Source organism: Canis lupus, chromosome 32 (assembly GCF_003254725.2).
Source record: "Canis lupus dingo isolate Sandy chromosome 32, ASM325472v2, whole genome shotgun sequence".
NCBI lineage: Eukaryota > Metazoa > Chordata > Mammalia > Carnivora > Canidae > Canis > Canis lupus.
In genome coordinates this window covers 14,267,596-14,283,806 of record NC_064274.1, presented here as the reverse complement: position 1 = coordinate 14,283,806, position 16,211 = coordinate 14,267,596, and the positions used below count along the sequence as shown (strand labels likewise).

Sequence of the window (16,211 nt, the reverse complement as noted above, 5' to 3'; positions counted from 1 at the left end):
GTCTAACACTTATATCAATGAGAAAGCTGCAAGTGGGATATTATGCAAAATAGAAAGAGCACTGGAATATAATTATGAATGAAGTCTTTGTTCATAGAAACAGAAAGCATTCTTTGGAGATGTATAAAAAGGTATTTATCTATAAAAGTTTATTTTCCATTCAGTGCTATAGTTTCCTCTGAAGTTATCCAGTTTCAAAGAAACTTTAAGATTATCCTCTGCAATTATTACCTCTGTCATAAACAGATTGCTACAAATGAGAAGAGAAACATATATATTAATTAACATTTTCTAATTTGTACTTTTATTTTTTACTTTTTTAAAAAGGTTTTATTTATTTATTTGAGAGAGAGAAAGAGTGATTGAGAGAATACAAGCAAGCGGGGGAGAGGCAGAGGGAAGGGAGAAGCAGATCTCCACTGAGCAGGGAGCCCAATACTTGCTCCACCCCAGGACACAAGGATCATGACCTGAGCCAAAGGCATATGTTTAACTGACTGAGCCACCCAGACACCCCCTAATTTGTACTTTTAAATGCATACATACCCAGACTCACAGTTGCAGGCATCTTTCAGCATAGTATTAATGATAAGAAGAAAATATTGAGTACTGGACAGTCAACTAGAAAATCAAATACTTATTGGGCATTTATAATGCTAGTGTTTTGCTATCTAATACCTAATAAAATTTAGAACCTTATTACTATAAAATAATTTGTAACAGATTTTTGGCCTACATTTTGTAATACCAAGTATGGTTGGCAAGACTTTAGTATATAGATAATAGAGTAGGGGACACTGAATTTTGCTGGAAACTAAGGATGATACAAATTACAGAAAATGTTTTTTCTGTTATTTCTATAAAACTAAGAAATTAGGTTTTATACAGTAGATATCAACTTTCAAATGCAAATGGAAAAAGTAGTAATATATTAGAAATCTGTTCAAAACATGTATTTTTTATATTTGATTAAAAATATTTTTCTGAAAAAAATTTTTTGAATGATTTATATTCAGGAAAAGCTTATTTAGAGAAGCAAAGTCACTGCCTTTTAACTTGAAGGGTTTAAAAAGTGTCCAGACCAATAATACCTTAATTTTTCAATAAAGATTTAATTTGTTAGAAAAAATGGGGTATGGTATTTGTCATTTGGAGGCCAGGCTCAATCAGAAAGGAAACAATGTGGCTGCCACTGTGAGAAAACCATGGGTTTTGATGGCCAGACAATTGTAGATTTTTAGTTCCACCTCTATCTAATACAAGCTATATAGTCTTTTCATCCTCCTAAGCTTCTGTTTCTGTAGACTTGTGATGAAAGCATCTACTTCACAAAATTATTAGAAAGGGACTGCCACATAGTAGGTGCTTAGTAAATGTTAGGTCTCCCTGCCTCAGAAATTGCTATTGGAAATGTGCTAGTGACATCTAGTGGTAATTTTTGCAAAACTCAAGAAGGCCACCCTTGTAAGTCAGAGCCTCCCAACATATCAGGTGTTAGTTCCATCAGCGAATGTTTATTAAATTTTTCCTGTGTTCTAGGCTCTTAAGTTTTGGGGATTATAAAGAAGAAAGGGACATAGCACCTGCTTTATAGAAGTTCTGGCATTAGCAGATTAGGCACATGCTCTCTATACTACATAAAAAGTAATTATTTCTACCATCCCATTAAGAAAAAGTGCAAATATACCATAAAATTTGTTTGCCAAAGGAGATGCCAATTCAGTTTGCCAAAGGAGATACCATTAATATTGGGTATGGTGTTGTATTGAAGAAGAAATTCTGGAGATTCAGAGATTTCCAAAATGGTAAGTTAAGGCTAAAATCTTGGTTGATGTGCCATGGAGGTTAGACCCTATAATTGTGTAACAGGAAGACAGTAACATTCTTTAGCAAGGAAGTCTCATAATTATATTCAGATAACAGTGTAGAGCATAGATTGGAGATGGGAGAACACAGAAGCTAGAAAACCAGTTGATAGGTTATTAAAGTATTTCCCTTGAGAGGTGATGAAGATCCAAATTCTGTCAGTGGAAATGGGATAGATATGAAAAAAATATAAAGAGATGTCTGAAGTAGAGGGGAGACTGCATGATGACCTTGAGGGTGTGGGACATTAGAGAGGAAGAAGAAATGAGATTGGTTCTATATTGCCTGGGATGGAAGACTGTCAAGAAATCATATAATTAAATGATATAGAAAACAGAGCAAGAACCAGATTATTGGGGAAGGAAGAACAAAAATAATGATGAATTCATTGTCTTTGTACATATCTATACAACTTAAAAAATATTTAGGTCCGATAAGTGGATAGATACATAGGTCTGGAGAGAGACCTGGGCTGGAGATAGAGATGTAGGAACCATCAGCAAAGAGTCCACATTACAGCCACCAGAATAAATGTGGTTACTTAGGAAAAATGTGTCAAGAGGAAGGGCTAAGAGACAGGATCAGTATTTTAGGGAACATCATAGTTTAATAAACAGGCCCCAAACAGGAACTGGATTCACCCTTAATTTTTTCAGAACAATCCCTTAGTAAGTTATAGACAGATGTTTAGACTGCTGAATGGATTTGGAAGTAGGTTGGTGATAGGAGTATTTAAGTTATATCAGAACATAATTTTTCAAAATACATTTAAGCTCAACTTAAGGCTTAAAAGCACAGTTATAAAGTTCTTTCCCCAGTTTTATGACATAAGTTGTATTTGAAATTTCCTTTCATAACTGAGAACTCTGGTTCATGTTTTGAGTGTAGTCCTTCCTAGGTTGGGGGGAAATTTTATTTGACTGCATAGAAAATGTACAGCTTCTCTACTTATCCCATTAAATCTGGCCGTCTAGTGCTCTTTCCATTTTTTGTTTTTATTTTTAATTGTCATCTTTTTTCTCTCTTTTTTTCCTCTATCCTGATACATGTGGTTCCTGCTTCAATGATTTTCTGGGAAAAGAGCTCAGCAGATTTAATATTTTTTCTATTACAGACTACCTCACGAATTTAGGGTATTAATTCTATCCTTGCAGGATTGTCAGACTGAAAAAGAATTATTCATGCTAGTTTGTCAGTTAAATACCTACAAACTTATGGCTCCCTAAATATATATATATTTTATTTTTAAAATTCAAATTCTTCCCTTACTTTTTAGTCTATCATGTTAGTAAAAATTATTTTTAAATATATATTCTGTCAATTAATGTTATTGCCCCAAGATTAATGTTTTCTATATGGTAATCTCAATCTCTTAGTCTTCACATTCATATATCACTTCATGTGTCATTTTACAAAGTATCCTTCCTTAATTATTACATATTAGTTTAAATATCATTTCACTATGGCATTTCAAAATCTATGTACTGAATTTTTATGCATTATTTGATTTTGGCAATCCATTAATCCTCTCTGCACCTAAATCAGCCTTATTTGTACAAAAGGGAATTACAGTTCAGGATGATCATATTAGATGAAAATGATGAGTGCCTGAAGACCTTGTATAATGTAATCGTGACAAAGAATAAGAGATAATTTAAACACCTGAATCAGCCAAAACCATACAAGAGCATTAACATACTTTAAAACTCACGTGGATCAATAGTTTTGAAATTATGGAACTTGGCAAATTAAAAAAAAATTCAACTATATTAAACATTTTCCTCACAATTGAAGCTTATAAATATTTATTTTTCTCACAATTTCAAAGTTTTATACCTCCAGTTCACCTAAACTGTGATCAACCATTAACAGCATCTATTTCTTTAAATAGAATATAATGCAAATAAATAAAATTAAATGTACCTATTAATTTTACTTTAATATTTATAAATGAAACCAAAGTATATAAACTAAATGCATGAAAATCAAAAGTAATAAATGAGTGATCAATATAGAAAGGAACTTTCTAAACCCAACTCAGTGATTCTAAAAAAGAATAATATTCAACTTACAAATATTTGTTAAGGAATGATACAAAGTTTTGTGAGTGCAAGCTGAAAAATATTCTGTCTAAGAGCCTGGTGGAGACACATATAAAAAGAGTCACAATATAATATGATAAACATAATAACATAATAGAACTATGCATCAAGTATGACTTTTACAAGTAGGAATCCCTGAGAAGTTTTTCCTTGAGTAGGTAACATTCCATCTGAGATGTGGTGTTGAGTAAGTGGCTTTATACTCAGAGAGTGGAATGTCTACTGTCTTTGCTAATTCAAAGTATAGTGACAATAACCAACAATAACAGTATTAGAAAAACTTCCATATTGGTTATTTTTATTGGCACCAATGAGTTCATTATTTTTCATATTGTAGCCTCATTTTCTTTATGCATAACCATTCTTTGAGGTAAGTTACAGCTATAAATTTTAATTTTAAAATGAAGAAACTGAGGTACAGAAAGGTTATGCAAGTTGCTCAATATCACATTGCTGAGCAAAGGGCAGAACTGATAATGGAAGGGCTAAAATATATGTTCTCTAAAAAGCCTACTTTCCTACACTGCCTCTTTATTATATAGTTATTTCTTTTAAAAAAATATTTTATTTATTTATTAATGAGAAACACAGAGAGAGAGAGGCAGAGACACACAGGCAGAGGGAGAAGCAGGCTCCCTGCGGGGGACCGATGTGGGACTAAATCCCAGGACCCTGAGATCATGACCTGAGCCAAAGGCAGATGCTCATCCACTGAGTCACCCAGATGCCCCTAGTCATTTCTTGTTTAGGGAAAATTTATGTCTGTGCCATAGATGTCTTTATAAAACATATGTAAAATTCTTAAAAATTATTTTGTGATTCTACTGAAGCTCCATTAATATCTAAGTTGTTTGCTGTTTTCTGTGATGTCAAATTGTCTGAGTTCTATACAAAAGCATCTATGAATTACTCCATTCTTCAGGAATGAATACTAAAGTTACTATGCTCTCCAGGCAGCAACTCATTGTTCTTTTAAATGGTTTACACATTCCTTTTCTTGTTGCCAACTTGACCTATTTTCAACATGGCTGTCACCTCTTTCATTTAATCAAAAGCTGTTTATTAAGATTAGTAATATCTTTTTCAAGGCAGCAATAGGGTTTGGAGAATTAACTGTACAAACATATTGATATTTTTGTAGCAAAATATAAATGTCCATGCTAAGTGGGGGGACAAAGCACCTTATAAGTAGATTCATATTAGTTCAGGTCAGATTTGGGCCATGAAATGAGCTTTAGCTTCTTTTTGGGCAGTATCCATTTTTAAAACATTTGGGGTTAATATTAGAATTGCAGATAAGGAATTATTTACATGTGTTATTCTATCTTTTTATTTTTTGTTGATGGTTGGAATTTGTAATCAAATTTCAAGGTTATTGAAAAGAACAGGATGCTTCTGAGTAAATAAGTGAAAAGCAGAAATGAAGCTTCTCTTTTGAGGAACATGGATGGTACAGTTTTATTACTTTTAGTATGTGTAATGAGCTGAATTGTACCCCCCCCAAAAAAAAAATTCATCTGTTGAAGCCTTAACCCCTTGTACCTTAGAATGTGACTATTTGAAGATAGGGCCATTAAAGAGGTAATTAAGGTAAAACGAGGCCATTCAGGTTGGCCCACACCAGTATGATTAGTGTCCTTATAAGAGGAAATTTGGACATACACACACACGCACACACACACACACACAGTAAGGAGAAACCATATAAGGACCATGTAAAGACATGCCATTTGCAAACCAAGGAGAGAAGACAGAAGAAGCCAAATCTGCAGCACCTTGATCTTGCACTTCTAGATCTATATCTGTGAGAAGTTTTCTATTGTCTAAGTTACCCAGCCTATGCTACTTTCCTATGGTGCTTTAGCAAACTAATAGAGTATGTCATAGTACTTGTACTTAAAAGTATTATTTTGAACACAACTGTTATTTGCATGAGTCTGAAATTCCCTAATCTTTACGTTTTTAATATAATTAAGACGATTGTTCATATAATATTTGACAGTACAATGTTTCTTAGAAGCTAAAGAATCCTAAATATATTATTCTGTTATTACTTAATCTTACTTAAAAATTTTAGATTACATAGTAAATAACAATGTGGTGATCACTGATTAGGGACTGAAGGAGGTCCTGAGATATAATTAAAGAATAGCAATAGAACTGATCAGGAGTGCTCCATTCCATTAAGCTGAGTATCAATGTCCAGAGAACTGTGTTAAAGTGACTGATTTCAGCACACAATATAATCAGAAAGTAGATATAATGTCAAATAACTGTCTTCACTGAAGGGATGACCAAAAGATGGAAAGAGATTTAGGGATCTACTTCCAAGTAGAGAAAAGGACAGCCATGAAGTTCCCCAGAAAAGAGAAGCAGTGGGTTTTTATAGGTTTACAGGATCTTAATACATTAGTCAGCAAAAACAATTAAACATTTATATGAGGATTATTTGTTTTACATGAAAATATAAATCAAAACAGAAAAGATATTCTTTTATGAAGTTACGATTAATTATTAAAATAAAAACATTTATTTTCTTCTGTGTATTTTTGAGGTGGCAATTGCCTTCTATTTGAAATTAAGAAAGGAATCAAAAGAGATCTCCTCATTTATATATGAATAAATACTTCCCTGATGAAAGCAGATTGATTTAATTGGACCATCTGTAACAGAATATTTCTTTTGTATCAATTGACATAAGTAAAGGTCAAGAAATAACTGCACATTCACTTGCATACAAAATAAAACCAACAATGCAAAAAAAAAAAAAAAAATCCCAGAGCTTAAGAATATACTTTCAAAAAATATATAAGGCATGGAAAAACAAAACAAAACAAAACTATAGTTTGTTTTTATTTTTTCAACTCAAGACATCCCCAGGGCTTTACTGATTCTAAAAACAGTATATGTTTCTTACAAAAAGATATATACATTTATGTTAATTAGAAAGTCAAATTCCTTGTGCTATAACCTTCGTAGTCCTCATCGCTTTGTAAAAACCACTTTAAAATTATAAATCTTTACAAATAGGCAAATATTTTTGAAAACAGATTTATAAACAAAGAAAATATGCTGCATTTAACAAAGAAAATATGTTGTATTTATGAATCCTGAAGTCAGAACCTTCATTTATTTTACATTTTGTGCACATTGATACAAAGATATCATGTCATAAACTGCCTGGTTTCTATCTATTACACTGCTTTATAAGACTTGTCTTTAAATCATCCTGCCTGGACCTTATCACTTGATTAAATATCCTCCACATTCCCCATCTTCCATAACCTCCTAATTTCCCTATTTAGAGACCTACTAAAACTTTGTCAATGTAGTGTTCCTTTTTTTAAAGATTTTATTTATTTGACAGAGAGAGAGAGAGAGAGAGCATAAGCAGGGGGAGAGGGAGAAGCAGACTCCTCACTGAGCAGGGAGCCTGTCTCAGGGCTCAATCCCAGGACCCTGAAATCATGACCTGAGCTGAAGGCAGCCATTTAACTGACTGAGCCACCCTGGCACACCTGTAGTGTTCCTTTCAATTGCAGGAGATCTAACAGTTTTTCTTGATCAAAAGATTCATTACTTTGTGGTGGTTTGGTAGGTCAATAGTCAGAAATTATAGAGATACAATAAAGGTCTCTTTGAAATTCCAGTGCAAACTGACTTAAGCTCCTCTACTTGAAACATGATCCTCTGACGCCATTGAAGTCTGAGAGCAACAGTGAGGTAAGCCTTGCCTTGGTTGTAACCTTTAGGTTCTTTTTGTCAACCTCCCAAACACAGAGTTTCTGCCTCCTTTAAATGAAAATGCTTTTTTAGTAACCTCTTGGTCAGCTAATCAAATTTGAAAAGTTCTACCCTAGATAAAAGCACTAGCACTTGTACTTGCAACACTGCCTGTGGTTTGTTTTCATGACTTTCCATTGTGAGCCAATAAAAAGAGGCCTAGCTAAAAAAAAAAAAAAAAAAAAAAGAACTCAGGAGTTTAGAGGGTTTTGACACACTGCTTTCCTTTACACAAAACTCTTGAGTATCCTTTCCAAATTTTATAAGGACCTTCTTCAGCTTTGTCTTTGTTGGTTCTAATTAGTTTAAATTTGCTTAGTTAGAAGGTTTATTAGGTTCCCTACCTGGGCTTAGGGCAAATTCCTGATTACTTGATATTTTAACTCATGTATATGTCTCTAATTGGCATAATTCCATCCAGCACAATCTGAAATTAACAGGGTCAATTTTGGGAAACTTTGTCAAGAACATGATGGATTTTTGCTTCATGGAATTCACTAGGATTCAAATTATTGTTCAAACTTGTTGTAACTATTCTTTATCATGGCTTTCTGTGTACATGTGCAATGGGTTTCCTATAGGTAAAGTCTCCTTTATCCTTCTATGGTGATGATTTCATGCCTGCTGAAGCACTCCTTCCTCTCACTGCTCTCCCTCTCCCTTTTTTCCTTTTTTTTTTTTTTTTTCCCCTGCTTCTTTTGGGAAATGTTTTTAGTCACTATGTACATACTTGAGGAATATCTAATCTAGATACTCAAATATTTCCAAAGGAAAGTGATAATAATAAATGTTGTATACCTCTTTTGGATTTTTCTCCTCATCTGAGATACTAAGAAGGATATTTTCTTTCTTACTGAAGTGGATCTAATAGTTATGCTTAATTAATGGGTTTCTTTTGGATAATCTCTTGTAATGTCAACAGTCTATAAGCATAGAAAAGATCTTCAAAATCTAATTTGAAGGTTACTCAGAAAATAGAGAAGGTATGAAAAATAGCTTATAAAACTTACAGGCCTTATGCATTGCTCCCTACAAGCAATGCTAAGTGAAAAGGTAAATCGATTTTTCTCTAATCTATGATATAAAATATGAAATTAAGAATTTTTGTGGTTCAAAAAAAATAATTTCTGAGGTTAAACAATGGATTCCAATTGGAATTTGGAATCCAAACTGTTGTCCTATTTGGAATTTGTCATCTCAGAACCAATTTAGAATGTGAAATCCTGTAAATGTCAGGCTAAGCCTTGAATATCTTTGCTTCCTGTAGACTAGGCTAGTTCACGTAGAGAGTAAAATCTTTCAACAATATGACACTGCCTCTGACAAGAAAAAATGGAGGGAAGATTAGATAATATGAAAGATAATAATAGTAATATTTGCCATATATTGGGTGCTTCCTATGTGGCAGGCACCATGTACATATTAATTCATTTTATTTTCTCAACTACCTTTTGAAAAAGGAATAATTATTATGGTCCCATGTAATTCTTTCAGTTAAATATTGATTTATAAGCACAAAGATCTTTCACCTCCCTTATTGCCTGTCAATTCTGAGAAGGGGAAAAATGAATATCTTATTTTTTACTGAGTTCTTAAAGGTTTCTTCATCTCAAAATCAAATTGTAAATCAGTTACATCTCAGCAACGAACTATTGGCACTGAACCATTGAATAACTCTTGCTATAAAAAGAAGAGTTATCCTCATCTCAGCTTTTATACCCCTCCAAAATAATACAATATTAGCCAATATATATTTTCTCCTAAAATTGTGTTATCACTGAGGATATAGAAGAATTTCTTATTCTACCACACTCTACAGCAACCAAGAATGGGACAGCTGAAGTTGAACAAAAGAAACATTTGGTCTATTCTGAATACATGCAAATGGAAGAGAGTTTTGCAGAAAAAAAATATTTAAAATAACTGGTAATCAAGATCTGCTTCTTGGTAAAGTTTTGCTTTTTGGTGCATAAATCTACAGAAGAAATATAGTTATCTTCTATAATTTCAAAATTATATAAAATATTAGATTTTAAGAGAATAATGGCATTTCAACACTTTTTGCTATTCTTTGCAGTTATTTCCAAGAACAATACACTGTCTTCAAATTTAGTTCTCGCCTTAGAGCTCACACATTTACCTTCTTTATTCCACTAAAAACCAATTATCTCCAGTGGTCTGTTGGACCTAGAAGTAATGTTGAGTTTCCCTAATTTAAGCAATAACCTAGACCTAAGATAATCTACTTAATGATTCTAATTAAATTATACACGGAAAGAAAAACTAAAGGTGATTTTTATTTTGTTACACTTGAAATAATGCTTGTGCTAATATTTCAGGCAGACAAATCAGTTTGAAATCTAGAGTATCTGGCAGCCCCGGTGGCGCAGCGGTTTAGCGCTGCCTGCAGCTGGGGGTGTGATCGACCCACGATCGAGTCCCATGTCAGGCTTCCTGGATGGAGCCTGCTTCTCCCTCTGTCTGTGTCTCTGCCTCTCTCTCTCTGAATAAATAAACAAATAAATCTTTGGGGGAAAAAAGAAATCTAGAGTATTATTTATCTCACTCTGAATTTTCTCCCTTTTAAGTCTTAAATTTAAAAATGACCTATAGCTTCAGGTAGAAATATGTAATTTGTCAAGAGATAAACAGCGCAAAGCCTATCCAACTATATTAGCAAAGGTTTAAAATCAACTATTTACAAGAATAAAATAATTACTCTATTTAGAAACAGCCTATGCTTAAGTGTACCTTATGTAAATAGAAAATCTTAAATTATTATTTTAAATGAATAATGCATTTAAATATAAAGTAGGGTTTGGCAAATAGCATTTACTCAACATTTGATTTTCAATCTACCTTTTCTAATGTCTCTAATTATGTTTTCTTAAGTACTAGAAGTTCCTATCATCTATAATTTTCTACTTATGGTTTTGGGCAAAAACAAAAACAAATAAACAGAGAATTGGGGATACTGTAGTTCAATAGAGAAAGTGAAATATTTTGGACTGTAAAACATATGGGTTTCAAGACATGCTTGTGATTTTTTGAGAATGACACATTCATAGATCAGCTATTATAGTAATTTGTAATGTCTACTTTATCCTAACATTGTTTCTATAGAATCTATCTGCTTGTAATTGCAATCCCTCATGTGGGATTTTTTAATATCATGGCCAAATATCATCCACTGAAAAATTTCCAAACCACAACAGGCAGTTTTTCTGGAAATGGGATAAATAGCCGTATAATGTGTTTTGGTCATATTTCTAAGGAATGTTTCTAGAAATCTTCTAAAGTGTTAATTTTCTTTCAGATGTTTGAGAAGCACGTTCATAATCTGTCTTATAAGAATATAAAACTGTTTATTCAAAATTTTTGAGCTCATCAATATTGTTAATCTTGTCTTCAGAACTCCAGATAAATAAGGGCAACATGATCTCTGCCTATTCTGTTAATCACTTAGGGAGATATGAGCTCTGTAAATTATATAAAAATGATCCTTGAAGATTTCACACATGTACGTTAATTTTCATCCTTCTGTGGTTCTGGAATCTCTGTAACTTTCAACAACATGGTTGCAATTCAAAAGTTCAATTGTCTCTCATATTAGCTTACCACATTCAGTAAAATTTCTGAAATCACATGTTTACCCTGATTAGATATCCAACCATAATAATAATTTATCTTCATCCATGTTATAAAGTCACCTTATCTGTATTTAGATTTGTGATATAAGATAAACAGAATATGGATGATGAGTATTTTTGAGGTAGGGTAGAAGTAGAGACAATTTGCCATTAAAATTTGTATGCATGCACTCATGTGCGCACACACACGGATAAATCTTTAATAAGTTAACATAAACTGTACTTTGGAATATGTGATACTGTTTGAAATAACAAAGGTATACAGTCTTTTAAGAAAACTGATAGTAACTTGGTTCTATCTAAATTTAACAACAAAAGCATTGTGTGGGAGAACAAAAGTTCTTTGATAAAAGAGATACATTGATTTATCTGTGTGTGATACCCAATGACTTTTCACTGAAGTTTTTCTGAGTTACAAGATCTCATGAGAGGCAGGAAATTCATTTATTATCAGGTAGAAATATCCGTTAATAATCACATTTTGTACATCCTACTAATCACCCTTTCTAAACATCTATTATGATTGGTGCCCTCAATTTATATACAGTGTGCATGTGCAACTGTGCAAAAATATCCATGTGAATTTTTAATTCAACTAACATCTATTTTCAAATATTTCACAATAATACAAGTTATTTAGGTGCTGCCCATCTCTATTTCCTTCAGAAAAGTGGTTTATATCTTAATCACTTCTTAATTTATATTTTTAAACAGCACGTAATGTTTAAATGTGGCCTTTCTGTCTAGCAATTAGCTTTTTAATAGTATTTACCACTTAGCTAAATAGGATATTACCGCCTGCTTTAATTTTCCATGCATGCTCTAACCATTGTCATTATCTCAAAAAAGTAAATAGAACAATTTAAACAACCCATCTTAAACCTTCTTATAAATATTCAGTAATAAGTCCTCAGTATTATATCCATCAACACCTAGTGGGAATATCTATCATTTAAACTAAGACAAATTAATTCATTTTAAGAAGTAATCATTGCTATTAAATCTTCATCAATCACAGTAGCGTTAGGATAAGGAATTCTAAGAGCAGGCTTTGAGTAAGACTTTTCTAAATCCACACATATCAAATTAACATAATCGGAAGTATACTATACATTGTTCTAAAGCACACATAATAGAACACAGTAAATAGGAATCAGAAAGATATGTGACATATTGTAAGCAAGAGAGATCAGGAGGCTTATAGGAGTCATTGCACTCTTTGTTTATAGATCATCTACCACTGAGACTTGCCAGAGGAGTTTTCACAACATATTTCACCTAATTGTCTGATACTCTTCCAAAGTCTCTTACCATAGAATACATTAGGCTTTATAAACATGGGGAAAACTAAGGTGAGTGTTAGGTTAAATAGAAGTATGCCCAGGTAATCCAGTGTTGCACAGAGATCAAGTGAAGTGGTTGTTTTGAATTTTAATAGTCACCATTTAGTTTATATTCTGGATTGGTAGTGTCAAGTGCCAAAGAGAATACTGAGCTATCACTGATCTAATGAACTTACCTTCTTCACAATCACTCCACTGACCTCAGGGAGAAATCCAAATCAGGTTGTCCCCTCTATGCAAATGTATACTTTAAACTGTAGGTCATTAAAATTCTGACCTTCACGCAAATCATAAAATTGTTTTAAGAAAAAATAATAATTTAAAACACATTATCAGCATGTTCCCCACCCACAAGTGTATTTCTAATAAAAATGAAATCAGAGAAAATGAAAAGAAAAAGCAATAAAATTTAAGAGTAACTCTTTCCAATAAAAACCAGTCATTTGGCTTTTTAACATAACATAAAAAATCACAAAAGCTTCATAAAAGAAATGAAGAATTTGGCTACCATTTAGCAAGGCCATTATATGGGTGTATGGATTGAAGTTTGCCTTCTTTGGACACATTGTTACTATTGGACTAGGAGACAACAGGGAGAAACTGGGTAACTCCAAATTCTATTTCCTTAGAGGCACAAAATCAGCAGAGAGAAATTCTGGCAGTACTGCTTGGGTGTGAATTTTCCACTTAGGAGGTGATGAGTTAAGTTCTTTAAGTAATTTCATTTTGATCATATCTGGATGAAAGTAGTTACCCTTCCAAAACTAAATGGTTCTGAGGTCTTCCTTACACAGTACATACTCCCCCCCACCCTGCCCCACAACTCTCTCTTTACAAATGACCATATCCTTATCACCTTGCTTTCTTACAACATAAAAAAATATCTAAAGACGGATTATATTTCACTTTCTCCAGCTCTTCTTCCAATGTGAACCAATTATTATATGCCCCTCAAAAGGAATAGATTATTCTGAGTGGAAATAGCAGAAAAATAGGAAAGAGGCCCTAAATAACAAGTTTACCAGGATCTAAAATGTCAAATACTAAGAACACACAAGTGGAAATTAAAACAGCAAAGAAAGAAGGGGAAAAATACTTTGTAACACAATACAGAAGAAATCTCTTTTTACAGAAAGAGAGGCCACAGATGGGGAGAGAGTAATATTTATTGTCACATTTTTTAAGACAAAATAGCTTCACTTTTTTTTACCAAAAAATTATTAAATAGGGCAGCCCGGGTGGCTCAGCGGTTTAGCGCCTGCCTTCAGCCTAGGGTGTGATCCTGGAGACCCGGGATCGAGTCCCATGTCAGGCTCCCTGCATGGAGCCTGTTTCTCCCTCTGCCTGTGTCTCTGCCTCTCTCTGTGTGTGTCTCTCATGAATAAGTAAATTTTAAAAAATCTTTAAAAAAATTATTAAATGAATATCACTTAAAAATAAACTTACCTTTTGGGCAACAAGAAAATACTGATTTACAGAATTAATTACTACACTCTCCCCCACCCCAACAACCCAAATCACAAGGTACAACATTTATACATTTTAGCACGGAAAGATTTTAATTGAAGTTAAGTCTGCTCGTTCAGTTAGAATTAAAAAAATCGTTATATATATATATAATGTGCATGATATGGTATTATGTCTGATACTATTTAAAGTTCTCCTCTTTATGAAACATCTGGGATGAACAATAATTAAAGAAACTTTTAAAATTGCTAGTCTTACCAAAGCAACTTTACATTATCTAGTAATGCATACCAACTTCCTAGCATATTTCAGTGACCTTGGGTAGGAGAGTGAAGAATCCCAAATGTCATGAATGGTTTGCATTGTTAGAACTTTGCTAATTTCTCAGGAAAGCATTTTAAATATTGCCCTGTAATATTTGTTTAAAAGGTCTTTGTTACACCATTTAGAGGGTCTGCTACTGCAAAAATCCATTTTAACAGAAACAGTCCTTACCTAGCCAGAGAAACAATATTTCTTTAGTTTCAGAAAAACAAGCACAAATAATACATTTACATAAATGTGCAAAATGTGCTTTGACCAGAATGAATGGGATTTATGTCCACAAAATTCCTCTCCACACATTCTTATCTCCATCGCCATCATCATCATCATCATTATCATCCACCATCACTCACCAACCACATCACTGCAACATGGTAAGGCACTTTCTCTTCTTCCTTCTCCTTTAGACTTTCTTACCTCTCTCCCTCCTTGTACTGACTCCAGTCTTTTCAGGTTCAAACCCTGAAAAAAGAAAAAGCAAAATGTTTCATTGTTGGCAAAGAAGTAACTAATAATTAGTATTAGGGCAAACATTTTGAAGTAAAATAATTTGCTTAAAAAAGATTTTTATCTAGATGACTACTCACACATGTGCCAAAATCTACTTCTGAGTAAGTCTTCAAATGTGGTGCCAATGTATTTCTTGCTAAATCCTAAGATCACACATAAAAATAAAGTGTAAAGCATTTGTTTTAGCAGTGATTGTCTGTCCCTTGGTGAAATCACAATCTAAAAGGTGCTGTCCACATTGAAGTAGCACATTGAGTTGCATTTTGTGTGAACATGAGAGAGTCTCATTAGTCTGGGAATAGGCATTCACATAGAGGCCACAGAGAAGATCACATCTAACAGTCTTCAAGGCTGAGAAAGCAGTACCTGCTGCATATAATACTCTAAAAATCTGGCTACTCATAGTGTGGTGCCTGATATATCATATCACCTTGGGAACTCATTAGAAATGCAGACTATCCATGAAGATTTATCATACATCATGGAGGCTATAGTTAATACTGTATAGCATATTTAAAATTGGTAAGAAAGTAAATCTTAACAGTCCTCATCACAGGAAAAACAATTGTGGTGTTGAGTGTCAATTAGACTGACTGTGATTGTTTTATGATATACACAAATATTGGAATCATTATGTTGTACATTTGAAATTAATGTTACATGTCAATTTTACCTTAATAAAAAATCACTTATTATTTTTAAAAATGCAGACTGTCAGACTCTACCCAGGACACACTGAGTAAGAATACACATTTTAACATACTTTCCAGGTAGTTCATATGAATGTAATAGTTTGAAAAGTATCTCCTTGGGAGGTCTAGGAAAGATGGGTGGATTAACCGGCATACTTAGTAAAGTGTTTAAAGAAAAGGATTTTGGATAGAGTTTTTGAAAATTGAGGGTAAAAATTTAAAATACCAAAGACAGACATAAATGAAGACTCACATAATTAAGTCTATATCTGCATTTCATTTTTTCCCTTTCTTTTAGAAACACTATCAGGGGAAAACTGAAAAAAGTTCAAATAAACATTGGGATTTATCTTTATCATACATATTTTCCCCATTCCTCTAAATAATTTGACACAGCTTTAGAAAACATGGTTTTAACAATTTTATAATTATCATTAAGAATTTGATTAGGTCAAGATATTTCTCTATTTCTGA

The 16,211-nt window shown here is 32.9% G+C and overlaps 1 protein-coding gene across 3 annotated transcripts in view; it reads right to left on the bottom strand.

Moving 5' to 3' along the window:
• Positions 1–16,211, bottom strand: part of CCSER1 (coiled-coil serine rich protein 1) — a 1,365,561-nt gene that overhangs the window by 451,185 nt on the left and 898,165 nt on the right. For all 3 annotated transcript variants that reach the window (XM_049104802.1, XM_049104801.1, XM_049104803.1), the window contains one exon: positions 14,953–14,997. In XM_049104802.1, the coding sequence (XP_048960759.1) occupies positions 14,953–14,997 (45 nt within the window). The remainder of the gene's footprint in view (positions 1–14,952; positions 14,998–16,211) is intronic.